This window comes from Aethalodelphis obliquidens, unplaced genomic scaffold (assembly GCF_003676395.1).
Source record: "Aethalodelphis obliquidens isolate GAN/ISIS:26980383/991018 unplaced genomic scaffold, ASM367639v1 scaffold20, whole genome shotgun sequence".
Lineage (NCBI taxonomy): Eukaryota > Metazoa > Chordata > Mammalia > Artiodactyla > Delphinidae > Aethalodelphis > Aethalodelphis obliquidens.
In genome coordinates, this window is record NW_020837964.1 from 3,340,411 (window position 1) to 3,354,426 (window position 14,016).

General features: G+C 56.9%; 1 protein-coding gene across 4 annotated transcripts in view; it reads left to right on the forward strand.

Annotated features, from left to right (window-relative positions):
* Window positions 1-13,610, forward strand: part of CLMB (calcimembrin) — a 29,722-nt gene extending 16,112 nt beyond the window's left edge. For 2 of the 4 annotated variants that reach the window (XM_027119071.1, XM_027119070.1), the window contains exons 4-5: window positions 10,075-10,209; window positions 13,073-13,610. In XM_027119071.1, coding sequence (XP_026974872.1) covers window positions 10,075-10,209; window positions 13,073-13,131 — 194 coding nt within the window. In that variant the 3' untranslated portion in view covers window positions 13,132-13,610. Of the gene's footprint in view, window positions 1-8,330; window positions 10,210-13,072 lie in introns of those variants that run through there. The other 2 variants (XM_027119072.1, XM_027119069.1) reach the window with 2 other exon arrangements.
* Window positions 13,611-14,016: the final 406 nt, after the last annotated feature.

The following is a 14,016-nucleotide window of genomic DNA, read 5'->3' on the forward strand; positions in this document are numbered from 1 at the left end:
TATTTATGACCGTGGGCCAGGCCTTCCATGGCCAAAGCAAGAGTAAGTGATCCTGGTGTCCACCCTGAGAGGTCACTGACTTGCCCGGGAGTCCAGCACACAAATGGACAGCTGTCCTCAGTCTGTCCCAGGTGGCAGGACGGACCTGCGGCCTGGCGAGCGCTTGTGGCATCAACGCCCACCGTGGGCAGCCACGCCGGCTGAGGGCGGGGCTGGGCTTCCACCCGTCCCATGGGAGTTTGGGAGCTGAGTGGCCCTGCAGAGCTGTCCTGGATGGCGGGGGACAGGCCTTTTGCCTGGCCACCTACTGGGGAGGGCTGGCCCTGAGAGCAGGTGCCTCCTTAAGCTGTGCACCCTAAGCGCCCTGCTTGCCTCACCCCAGCTCCACCCAGCTGGGTGAACACCTTTCCTGGGCTGAGGGTAGGCCTTGGGAGGGGCTGAACTGTGAACCAGCCGTGGGCAGCATCTGAGCCGCTGGGGACTAGCCTGGCCCTGGGGGGTGGGTCTGGGCCGCACAGCCCAGCATCTACATGGGCCGAAGGATCAGACCAGGCTCTGTGGGACGGGAAGGGCCTGGCGCTGAGGACACCTGTCCTTTTAGCCAGAGCCCCCTGTCACAGCCACCCGCCACAGCCGGCCTCAGCTCCGCGAGACACACTCTGAGGGCCCAGCCGTGGGCTTCCCACCTGTGGGTCAGAAGGGTGAGCCGTGCAGGGGAATACTCTACAGCTGTGAAAAAGGACCAGCAGCTCTGTCTGAACGGGTAGAGAGCCATTTCCAACTCTTGCAGTGAAGTGAAAAGAACAAGGTGCAAAACAGTGGCTCTGTTGCCACCACCTGTATTGGAAAAAGAAGAGGCACATGCCTGGGAACATATTTGCACGTATATACATAGAATATTCTGGAAGGAGACACAAGAAAACAGTAATCATGGCTGTCTCCAAGTGAAGAGATGAAAAAGAGCTGGGTGGCTGGGGAGTGAGGTGAGAGCAGGACTCAGATGGACCTTCCGGAGTCTCTTCCCGCTGCCCGTATCTCTGGCCTGGGGAGACCGGCTCGACCCCATTGCCCAGGACTCTGTGAGGTTGACTCCCAGCTTCCTGGGCTCCTGCGACCACACGCTGGGCCACGCTCCTCAGTGATTCAAGGGAGAAGGAGTGTTCCTGGTGGCGTTCCCATCCCCCTCCCTGCCTCTCCAGGCCTGTACTCCGAATTCTCCCCGTGGCCCTTTCACCGCCTTTTTACTGTCTCACTTCCTCAACTTGATCAGACCTTTCCTGCAGCAGGAATGCCCCGCCACCCCCATTTCCCCATGCCACCTCCTAAATCTGTCTATGTCCACCCCTCCTCAGAAGATGTTTTATTTCTCTTTTAAATTATTTTATTTTTTGAATGTGTAAAACGTCACGTAAAATGTGCAAAAGAATATGTAGTAATAAGTCAGGCTCCTCTCACCTCCCTCCCAGCCACCTGCTTGGAGGCAGCCGTTGTTGCCTCCCCGTCTTTGGAGCGCTCTGCTGTCTGGCTGCCCATCTGCACCCCTCTCAGGCCTCAGCTGCCCACAGCTGGCGGACACGTCCCTATCCTCGGGGCCCGGACTCCCCCAGGTGCTCCCCGGTTTGCCCTGGATAACGCCAGTCACCTCCTTCCTCTGGGACTAACTGGGATCTCCTTGCCTATTTGCACAGTAATAACCACAATATCCTATTAATAGCAGTAATAACTACTAATAGCATTAATAACGATTGGCCCCCTGCTGTTAGCCAGGCTGCCCCAGACACCTTCTGCCTGATGTCACATGTCCTGACGAGAGCCCTGCAGGTTATGGGTTAGTATCTAGGGCGAAGGTTCAAATCTTTATTCCACCAAGGGGCCCACCACTTGCAGCCTCTTTGCAGCTGAGGAAACACAGGCTCAGAGAAGTTAAGAAGCTTGCTCAGCCCGCACAGCCGGTGAAGGGCGAACTGGGGAGGCCTGTCCTCTGGCTCAGGCCATCCTCGAGCCACTTCCCGTGGCTCCAGCCACGCAGATGTGCAGTGGAGCCCCTCGGGACAAAGGAAACCACCTGCTCCCAGGCACCTGCTCTGAAATACCCAAATATCACCTCAGTAACAGCTCTGACGGTGTTTCTCAGCTCTGGGGTACCTTGCCCCCCACCAGGTAGAGCTGCCAGATTTAGGAGGGAAAAAAAACATAAAATGGGATGCCCAGTTACATTTGAATTCAGATAAACGAGGACTAATTGCCTAGGATACGTCCGTCCGTCCCACATGTAGCATGGGACATATACTAAAACAAATTATTTGTCCTGAATCTCATCTGACAACCCTGCCCCCAGGGGACATTTGGCCATGTCTGGAGACACGTTTTGTTGTCACCGGTGCGGGAGCTACAGCATCTGGAGGCCAGGAGGCCGGTCAGCCCCCTTCAGAGCACAGGACGGCCCCACCACAAAGAATAACCTGGCCCCAGACGCCAGCAGCGCCGAGGCTGAGGACCCAGCGCTACACACGTCACGCGTTTCCCACGGCTCAGGCAGGCATCAAGGGCTTTGTGGATTTTCTTTGCCTTCAGTTCTCCGTCATCCTCTGAGGGCAGGCCTACTCTTGAGTCCATTTTAGAGGCCAGAAGACTGAGGGCCGGGGGCGGGGCTGCTTGCCCATCACACAGTGGAGACTTGATGGAGCCGGGCTGGCCCCGGAGAAGCCTTTCCAAGGGGCTGGTGTGAGGAGGAGAAAGGCCCGCCCACCAGGACCGGCAGGGCTGGTGGGGAGGGGAGGGACTGCGGAGTCCAGCAGAGGCAGGGAGGCGGTTGGTTGCTGTCGGAGAGGTGAACACACTTCCCACTTGGCCGTGGCGAAGCTTCTTGCTCTCTGTCTCCTCCTCCCAGCTTCTCTCTTCAGTAGCTCATCCCTGACGCAAGCTGGGGCTTTTCCCTTAATTAAAAAGAGATTTAAAACATCCACTGCCATCTCCGCTGGGCCCGGGCTGCCGAGAAATGGTAAAACCCCCATCCATCCGCCCTGGCCTCGTTGGTAATAATGCAAGGCTTTCCCCTTAATTGGAATTTAAAAAAAAAAGAAGAAAAAGATTAAGTGCATCTGGAACCCTCGGAGGCATTTGTCCATTTGTGTTTTTTTGAAAGACCTGCACTAAATCCAGACACCCGGTCATCTCCGAGGAATTAGTGCCAGCCCCAGTCTCCGCCTGGCCCCAGGGCCTTTGTGTGTGCTGCCGCCCACCCGAGAGCCCTCCCTGCCATCATCTGCTGCTTGCTCCCATCACTGACCCGGGCTCTGCAACAGGTTTCTTTGCTTCCTGGCCCCCAGGAGGACAGGCTGTGTGTCAAATCCCCTGTGAGTTCTCTGTGCCCCAGGGTGTCCATCTGGAAGATGGGCCTCGTTGGAAGGACCGAATAATGAATCCCTGCGAAATGCTCACACAGACCCCGGCCTCCCGGGAGCCCTGTTGTCATAGATCACCCATGTGGGCCCCTCCCGACAATGGCTTGGATCAGAGGGGACCCTCGTTAATTTTTCCAGCCTCCTCTGAACTCTTTGGGGTCCTGGTTTGCTGCTGGGGCCTGAAGCAAGAGGCAGAGGAAGTCAGTGTGTGACGGGAGAAGCAGAGAAGCATCTGCTGAGACGGTCTTGTTCTCTGCTGTGTCCCCAGCACCTGGAACAATGCCCAGCACACAGTAGGTGCACAGTAGCTGCCTGTGGACTGAGCATCTCCCCTGGGCCTGGCTCTGTGCTGCGGGCTTTATCCGTGCGCTGCAGGGGAAAGGAAGCATCCCCTCACCCTGCAGGTGAGCAGGCCGGGCTCGGGGAAGTGACAGAAGGGAAGCAGGAGGACCGAGACTCAGATTCGGGTTTTCCTCCTTCCCGAGCCCGTGGCCCTTCCAACCCAATGAGGAGGAAGGGTCTCCTTTGAGTGTTAAGTTGGAACCAGGAATATCTTTTCAGAGTCACTCCACAAACAGCTGTGTGAATGCAGGGATGAGACAAGGTCCCTGACCTGCACGCAGAGGGCGGGTGGTGCTCAGAATTGGCTGCATCGGTGAATAAGTGCTAAGGTTAGAATATCATGTTAATAATAACAGCTTGTGTTTCTTGAGTGTGCACTGCAAGGCGGGTTCTGTGGCTTCCTCACCTGCGAAATGCGTGTAACAGTCAGACCCCTAGGCTGGAGTGAAGGCTTCAGTGTGGCTCTTAATCTTCTCAGCGCCCCCTGGAGGTGGCGAATATGAAGTACCCCCATTTTTGCAGGTGAGGAAAGGAGGCCCAGAGGTGGAGCCCCGCCAGTGGAGGAACCCAGGTGTACGTTCTGGCCTCCCACTGCACTGTGGGTCCGGCAGGGCCACTGTGTGATGGTGCCTTGGGGAAGAGTGGGTATGGTCCCAGGGACGTGGTCCCAGGCAGGGTCTGCGAGCCGGCACCAGGGTGCTGATCGAGCGCCATTTTAAAAAGAGCCAGCAGAGGGCGCCCTTAAGCCACGATGCCTGCTCTTGGCGGCCTCTGGGTGGCTCGGGGGCCAGGAATGGTGCGGTGTCCCCCGTGCCTGGGGCATCCTGAACAGAGGATAGGCCTGGCTCAGGGCTTCTGAAGGATGAGACGTGGTGGCTGATACCGGAAAGAGTGAGGTGGGTGCTCAGGCCTGGGAGCCACCTGGCCTCTGCGTGTCCTCAGACACGTCACCTTCCTTCTCCAAGCCTTGGTTTTCTCGCTGGAGAATGGCCATGACCCTAGCGTGCAATCCGAGGGATGGTGTGAGGATTAATGTGGACTCCGCCCAGAGCCTGGCACGGGGGGGTGCTTAGGAAGGGGTGGCTCATCTCTGTGGGAGGCGGCAGCAGTGCTCACCTCCCCCAGTGTTTGACCCCAGGCCACTTCTCCCACACTGGGCAGCCCCACGCCCCATACCTTGTATTTCATCCCTGCAAGATTGGTATCAGAGCTCCATTTTTCCAGCCGTGGATACGAGGAAAGCCGTGTGTTCCCCGGTGCCCTAGCTCGGGGGGTCCCAGCCCTGCTGTCAGAGTCACCCAGGAACGTTTTAAAGTCCTGGTGGCCTGTGTAGCACGGTGAAATCTGGCCCCCTGGAAGCAGGGTCCCCCCCCACCCCGGGATATTTTTTAAACTTTCCAGGTGGCCGCAGTAGGCAGCCAAGATGGAAAACCACTGCCCAGGAGCGGGGCATGGGCAAGGGCCGAACCAGGTTTTCAGAGGCAGTCGGCCTGGCCTCCCATCACAGCCTCCACCTTTCCCCCGTGGGAAAGTGGGCGCCAGGAGGCCAGAGAGCTCAGGCCCAGCTTGTTCCGTCTCCACAACTGAGACGGCGTGTGCCCCAGAGCAGGGCCTGGTTGAGGCGGGTGACAGCTGCCAGCCCGGAAGGCTTCCTATGCAAGCCCCCCATCACATGCCCAGTCAAAATCTTCAGCGGCTCTGGGGCCCTGCTTCCTCCCTCCTGGGGCCCCGCCCCCTGGGATCCCAGCCAAGCCCTTCCCCTCAGGAAATGGGCTCTCACTGGCCTGAGACGGGCACATAATTAACAAATAACCATTCTGGCTTTGGCACAAATGAGCTTCTTGTCTGGGGCAAGGCTGGCTTTTGTTTTTAATCCCTAAAGTCGGCTTTATCTCCTGAGAGCTGCTCCCTCGTGCTCAGCCACCTCTGCTCTGAGGCTGGGGGGCCTGGGGGGTTGAGAGGGGCAGGAGTCCTGGCCCCCTCCTTTCCCGCCCGCTCCTCCCTCCTCCCTCCCCCCTTCTCTCCCTCCCTCCCTTCTCCCTCCTTCCTCTCTCCTCCCCCATCTCCTCCTCTCTCTCTCCTCCCTCCCTCCCCTCCCCCTTTCTCTCCCTTCCCCCCCCCCTCCCCCCTTACCTCCCCTCTCCCCCTTACCTCCCCTCTCCCCCCTTCCCCTCCCCTCCCCTCCCTCCTCCCCTCTCTCCTCTCAGCCTCCAGCATCTCTCCAGGGCCCACCAAGCGACCTGATGCTTCCTGATTAACAATGTGGGCTTTGGGGCTTCCCTGGTGGCGCAGTGGTTGAGAGTCCGCCTGCCGATGCAGGGGACGCGGGTTCATCCGGGAAGATCCCACATATCGCGCATGGCTGCTGAGCCTTTGCGTCCGGAGCCTGTGCTCCGCAACGGGAGAGGCCACAACGGAAGAATGTGGGCTTTGTCACTGAGCTCCCAGAACCTGTTAAAATGCAAATGGTGGCCCTGGGAGGAGTGTGGTTTTTCTCCATTAGCCTTTTATTTTAGAACTTTGGAATATTCGCCGAGGAAGGGGCCTTGGAGACCGAGCAGGGAGACTCCCTTCGGTTCCAGGTAATAGTAACCAGACCTTGCTTTTGTGGCCGGTGCTCCCCGAGACGCACTTTGTGGATGATTCTAGAGGAAGCTTGCAGGGACCGAACACCGTCTTGGCCCCAGCTCACTGGGCAAGTACTTCCCATTCATTCATTCCGTTCATTTCCTCACGCCCAGCACCCGTCACTTGGCGGCAGCAGCAGCCAGGTCTGGGATTTGGGTTTTGGTTTTGGCATTAACGAGCCTCGGGCTTTTGAGGTTCCTTTGTTGCCTGTTAGGACGTCAGGCATGTCCCTGATCCAAACTCCCCGACCCCTGGATGTTATAGAGCTGGCTGTGGCAAACCACAGCCCTTGCGCCAGAGCTGGCTGCTCCTCCTATTTGAGTAAATAAAGTTTTATTGGCACACAGCCCCGCCCACTCATTCACATATTGTCTGTGGCTGTGTTTGCCCTCAGTGGCAGAGCTGAGAAGTTGCAACAGAGACTGCATATCCCCCAAAGTAAAACATATTTACTCTCAGGCACCTTTTAGATAGTTTCCTGGCTCTGTTATAGGATCGTGGTTACAAGAAGCAGAAGCTTTTGGAGTCAGACAGACCCGGGTTTGGGTTCAGATCCTGCCCCTGCCTGTGCACTGGGTGTTCACCGCTGTGCAAGCTCTTACCCTCTCTGGTCCTCAGTCTGTGAGTTTGCATCTCACGGGGTAGCCATGAAGCCTGAAGGAGGAAGTGTCTGGCACGTGGCCAATGATCCTTAAAGGCTGACTGGTGCAGTGATAACAGGAGGGCTTCCTCCAAGTGGCTTCTTTTTATGTGTTTTACATTCTGGGCTTCTGTGTAAGATGGCAGGAAGAAACAGCATACTAAGGCTTTCAAGAAGGTCGGCAGTGGCCTTGGTGGGTACTCCTGAGGGGCTTGTAGTCTGATGCAGGGGATGTGGCCTCTTTCTACAAAACTAACCAGCCTGTTAGATTCAGGGGGCCACAGGGGCTTCCTAGCGGGGAAATAGGAATGGAGTTTCAAGGACAGGCAAGCTGTGCTGACTGTATCAGTTACCTACTGCTGCGTAACAAATCACCCCCAAACTTAGTGGCTTAAATATTTATTATCTCACAGTTTCTGGGGGTTGGGAATTCAGGGACAATTTAGCTTGGAGGTTCGTCGCAGAGGGTCTCGTGAGGTTACAGTCAAGCTGTCGGCTGGGCCTGTGGTCTCATCTGCAGGCTTGCCTGGGCTGGCGGACTCACTTCCTAAGTGGCTCCCTCCCACGGCTGTTGGCTCACCACCTGGGCTTCTCCTCAGGCTGCTTGAGCATCCTTACAACGTGGCGGCTGGCTTCCCCAGAGCGAGAGCACGAAGGAAGTGCGGTGTCTTTTATGACCTCTCCTGAAGTCACACGCCATCCCATCCCTCTTTTTCTAGGCATTAGAATTCATCCTCAGTCCATCCCGTGCTGGAGAGGAGGGGAATTAGACTCCACCTGTTGGGGACATACTTGAGAACCACCACCCCAAATGACAGTGGTCATTTAGGAGCACTGTCCCAGTGGGGGTCAGGGAAGGCCACCCCACTGCTCGGCTCCTCATGTTGGCTAGGCGCTCAGATACTTGAGCTGATGCAATCCAGTCTGGGGCTGTTTGGGGGGAAAAAAAACGCAGTGATGGGACACAGAGACAAAGATGTGACTACCCAATTCAGCAGTGCCTGAAGTTGTTGTGTTTTTTTTTTTAATTAATTAATTTATTTATGGCTGTGTCGGGTCTTCGTTTCTGTCCGAGGGCTTTTTCTAGTTGCGGCGAGCGGGGGCCACTCTTCATCGCGGTGCACGGGCCTCTCACTATCGCGGCCTCTCTTGTTGTGGAGCACAGGCTCCGGACGCGCAGGCTCAGCAGCCATGGCTCACGGGCCCAGTTGCTCCGCAGCATGTGGGATCCTCCCAGACCAGGGCTCGAACCCGTGTCCCCTGCATTGGCAGGCAGACTCTCAACCACTGCGTCACCAGGGAAGCCCCTGAAGTTGTTTTTTATTTAAAATTGAAGCAGTCCTACTTGCTCTGTCCCAGGCAGAATGCTAGCTTCAAGGGACACATGGCTGAGTGAGTAGAGGCTGTCCTCCAGCCGCGCACAGTAAAGGGGGACAGAACTAGTCGTTGCCATACAGTGAGATGAGCCCTGGAAGACCTCAGACTGAAGGAGCGGGGTCAGATACCCGGGACATCTTCCCCCACAGAAGAGCCTACCGTGCTGGCTTTTGCAGGATCAGTAGGAGGTCACCGCCCTGCCAAAGCAACGAGGAGCGCTCCAGGCAGGCGGGGCGGCCTGTGCAAAGGCACGAAAGGGCTGGGGAGCCCAGGGCATTTGGGGGCCTGTGGGCATTTCGGGGCGTGTGGGCAGGTGGCAGGGAATGAAGCTTCAAAACGAGTTTGGGCCAGACCGTGAAGGCTGAAGGCTGGGCTAAGAGGCTGACTCTAATTTATGATCAGCATTTCCCAAAATGTATCTCATGACTCATAGTCTTGTGAGATGGTAACAGGTGTCCCTCCAAAAACAGACATCAAGGTTATTTAAGTTCAGGAAGCCCGGGTTGAAGCACAGTGAAAGCAGCTTCCTTAGTGCAGGACTTCTCAGAGCCTTTAATTCTCTAACATGCATGGGACTCTCCAAGAGGACAGAGTAGATGGGATTCGCAAACTCATTTGATCAGGGAGCCCCCTTCCTGAGGGAGTCTGAGGAGGCCAGTGTTGCAGGGGACACACTTTTGGAAAAATGCTGCCTGTAGCTAGTTACCAAGAGCTGGTGAGAATTCTGAGCAGCTGTGAGGTACGATCAGGTTTGTTTCTGATGCTGTTTGGAGGGCGGGCTGCCGAGGGGTAAGCCAGGGGGCGGAGAGGCTAGCTAGGGGCGTGAGAGGGGGGCGGAGAGGCTAGCTAGGGGCGTGAGAGGGGGAGAGGAAGGATGTCCCAGGTATTAAGGCGGTGGAATCTGCGGGCTTGGTGGTTGATTAAACTGGCCGGAGGGTTGGAGGGCAAGGAGGACAGGAGGACTGTGGCCGAGGCTCTGGTTTCCAGCGCATGGTGACGGCTTTGACTCAGATGGGGAGAATAAGGAAGGGGTTTGGCGAGGGTACTTTTATGTCAGCTGGAGATGAAAATGGGGCTGGGCTGGATTACCTGGACTGAGTTTATGGGAGAGAGAAGAGAAGGAATTTGACAACTTAGAAGAAATGGACAGATTCCTTGATTAATGCAACGTAGCCAGATGGACACAAGAGGAAACAGAAAATCTGAATAGCCCCGTCTCTATTAAAGAAACCAAAGCGCCCAAAGAAAATTCCAGGCCCAGACAGTTTCTCCGGTGAGTTCATCACTCTTAAGGAAGAAACGATACTGATCTCACGCAAACTCTCTCAGAAAATAATTTGTGGGAGAGGTCACTTCACACATGGCTATGATTCGGACAGGTCTGGGTTCCGGTTCAAGCCCGGTTGGTTTCATCCATTCAGAGCCGTGTTTTGAATACCTGCTGCGTGTCACACACCCAGGTCACAGTCGTGGACAAAGCAAAGCAAACTCACGCCCTCGCCAAGTTGCGCAGGGTCGGACGGGTCATTGCGCCGTCCTGAGGCGCAGTTTCCTCGCGTGTGGCGTGGGGACACTGTGCTGGAGAAGGGCGGCCGGCAGGAGCGGTGGGCAGTCCCCGGCAGCCACTGATGCTTGTCTCTCTGTCGTGTGTGTGCGTGTGTGTTCCACGGCCTGCCCTCTCAGGCTTAAAAATGTGTGTCAGCAGCAGCCACGATGAGGCCCCCGTCCTGAGCGACAAGCACCTGGATGTGCCCAACATCATCATCACCCCGCCGACCCCCACGGGCGTGATCCTGCCGAGGGACTCCCGGAGGGCAGGTGAGGCCACCCTGCCACCGTGCTAAGCCAGGGGGTCTGGGGGGCCCCCTTCCGGGCTGTGGGTCTGCCCCACCCCCAGTTTATTAAAAATGTACACTCGGCTCTGCGTACACTCCACCGTGGGCCCCTCGCCGTGGCACCAGCCTCAGCAATAGTGGTACGTTAAGTAATTAGCTAGACAGCCCCTGCCGGCAGCCGGGCGAGTGATGGATGGGGCTGGGCGGGCCCACGGAGGTGACGGACGGAGGTGCCTTCCCCTGCAGCTGGGGAACTGGGCCTCCGTCCTGCCGGCCGCCTCGGTTCAGCCGGACAGGACAGGCTTGGAAACTCCCCCGCGCCCAGGCTGTGGCCGATCTCCGCGCCTTCCGTGGCAGCGCACTGCAGGGAGGAGAGAAGGGATGGGACCGTTCCCGGTGAGAGGGAGCCGCCCAAACTGCTGTGTCCCCACCCCCGGCCCCTTTCTGGACACTATCGGAGCCAGTGGGACATTTTTCATGAACAGATTTACTGCTGCTGTTGCGAATAAACAGTAAGTCCCCTACACACGAACGGGTTCCATTCCGAGAGCGCATCCTGAAGTCCAGCAGAGCTGGCCTAGGTACCCAGCTAACACAGCTGGCTAGATAGTACCGTGCTGTAATAGGTTTATAATACCTTTCACAGATAATACGTAAAAAACAAACACAAAAAATAAAGACACCGTTTTTAATCGTACAGTACAGTCCCTTGAAAAGTACAGTAGTAGAGCACGACACCTGGCACCCAGGGGCTGGCAAGGACCGTCAGCAACAGGAGACGGAGGGCCGGCTGCAGTCTCACTCGTGCCTGACGTTGACGGCACAGGTTCTGGTTTCTTGCTGGACTCAAGTCTAGCTACTCTCCTGAAAAAACGGTCCAGTGATGTCTGGGTAGTGCCGTACCAGCTACATCACCGCTGCTTCTACACTTGCTTCCGGACATCCTGGGCTTGAAATAAGGATACTGTACTGCTGTACTCTGTACAGTTCTGTACAGTAAAGTACACAAGCGCACAACCATTTGTAGAGGATGTGATGATGTACGCCAGACACGTGAACTAACTTATGCGATTGGACGTGCGAACGCACGTTTGCATCTTTGAAAGTTTGCAACTTGAAGGTTCGTGTGTAGGGGACTTACTGATTATGATTATTTTTTCCTTGAGGTCTCACAGTAACTCTGAGTTAGGTCCCGTTTTCATCATCCCCATTCTGTAGATGGGTAAACTGATGTTCAGAGAGGTTGAGACACTCGCCGTACAGCTGGTACGTGGCAGAGTTGGGATTCAGACCCAGGCCGTGAGATCTGGAGCTCGCGCTCTGGACTGCCAGGCTAGACCCTGTCTCAGTGGCTACCGTCATTCAGCCAATCAACCGTCGTGACGCGAGCTTTGCCTGGCTCCTGCAGAGGACACGGGCCTTCAAGGCTGATGTGGGACTGGTGGGAGACAGTGGGGGACTTGGGGAGGCTTTTCCAGAAGTTCTCAGTTTGGATGTCAGCTTGCCCACCAGGGGGAATGAGCTGGAGAAGCCGTCGGGCTTGGGCCAGGCCCCGTGTGGTTACTGGAGTTGGGCCATGCACAGTAGTGATAGCCATTGGTCACAGTCCTGTGTCACCTTTTCAAGTGCCCGGCACTGGGCTAAATGCTTTCACAAATCTTATTTAATTCTCACTCCAACTCTGTGGGCTGTGAGTACCGCCCTTATCTCTAGTTTATAGCTGGGGAAACTGAGGTTCAGAGAGGGACAGCAACTCACCCAAGGGCACACAGCAGGGTGGGAGAAGAGCTGGGTTTCTGCTTCAGCGTCTAATCAGAGAGCTGAGTGTGGGCAGCCGAGGCCCTGGTCCTTGGCTCTGCCATTACGCTCCCTTCTCTCTCAGTGCCTCAGTGTTCTCATCTGTAAGATGGGATCATAACCACCTTCCCTGCTCCTAGGGCCAGTGTGAGTGCCGGGGAGACTCATGGTTACTCCTCAGGGTCCGCGGGGTGAGAGCCCAGAGGCCCTGAGAGCCCACGGAGTCTCAGGGTGGATTAGTGCTGAGGGACCAGCCCAGGGGACCCCTCCTTTCCTGTCCGGTGGCAGAGCTCAGGCCTGACCCTCTGCTTTTCCCCATGTAGAGAGGGAGGTGTAGGAGAAAGGGCATAGGCCTTGGAGGCACAAAACCCTGAATTTGGATCCCGGCTCTGCCACGCATAGCGTGTGGTTTTGGGAACGAGGCCTCGGCTCCCCTGTCTCACAGAGAACAGCTGTGCCTCAGAGAGGCCGTGAGCATTCATGACAAGGAAGGTCAAGGGCCCGCACGCGGCCTGTGTCCTTTGTCTTCTCACCAGCGATATTTAGGGCAGCACTTCCTCCAGGGCTGTGGGCTCTGAGTGGTGATCAGATACCTGGGGCTCCCCCCACAGCGAGGGACTGGGGAGAACCCTGCCCTGCCCAGACTACCCTGCTCACTGGGGGAAGGTCACCCCTCTCTGGGTCTCAACTCCCCGTCTAGAAGCGGGGACCTCCCGCCCAGCCTCGGGCCTGAAGGCATCTCCAGACAGGCACTCAGAAGAGGCCAAGCCAGGGGTACAATCCCAGGGACCTCAGCCGGAGATCTGGGGGAGCTCGGTGCTGGGTGTGGGCAGAGGATGGGTGGGAAATCCCGCGGGACCCAGGTGAGACCCAGCATCATTGGGGTCCCCTCTCAGAAGCGGCTGACACCAGTGCCGTATGCACAGGGAGCTGGGGCGTCGGTACAAAGCAAGGCGCCCAGAGGCCCCGGCCATGGAGCTCCCAGGGAAAGGGGCCTGGCTGTGGTGGTGGGGTCCATCCAGATGTTGACGCCCGCCTCTGTCTCCTAGTCTGGCTGGAGGAGTCAGGGTCGGGCCCGGAGGATGGAGAAGCAGACCCTGAGGCCTGAGGAGAAGGCACGCGTGGGTCGGGGATTTGCCTGCACTGGATCCTTCCCTGGCTGCCCTTCGCTTGGCGTGTCCCGGGGTGCCTGGGACAGATGTGCTGAGAACGCTGGCTGGGAAGACAGAGAGATTCCGGCACTGGACCAGCAGAGGCGTGGCGAGAGGAGCGAGGAATCGGCCCTGCCCTCGTCCAGAACGACATTTCCCAGGCCCCGTTGAGTGGACCGGACCTCTGATGCCTACATATTCTTGCCGACCCCGAGGCACAGTGACGGCCATCTGGGTACCAGGGACAGGCTTTCTTCTAGACAGACTCACAGCGGCCTGGGCCATGCAGACGGGTGCCCAGGAGGTCTGCACATATAAGGACTTCTTGCAAAGGGCTGGCTTCATTTTTTACAAGTTGTCTTACCGACATTGAAACAGTCCAAAAAGTGATTTATAATTTCTTTTTTGCACTGTAAGTAAAGATCCCGTGTAACGAGCAGTGGACCCTGCTTCTTGGGCGGGCAGAGAAGGTGGTGCACACCCGGCTACACAGGTGGGCTCCAGAGAATCGCTTATCGTGGAGGGGCTGGTCCGGCTGGTGACGGGTCTTTGGATGGTCTTGGCCTCCTGATTTGCAGAGTGCCCTGTGCCGCCTCATTCTGTGGCCAGCAGCTACTGGAGTGCGTCCTTGTGACAGACGCACAGAGCACAAGCCAGGCCGTGCGAGAGCATTCTCAGCTTTGGCGTGTGGGCCAAGCAAGTCACACGGCCAAACCCCACGTGGGTGAGCTGGGCGGTCCCATGGCTCAGGAAGGGATGGACATGTCTATTAAAGGGAGTGAGAGACGGGCTGGGAATAATAATCCAGTCTCCCGGCATAGACACTATTATTATCCCCATTT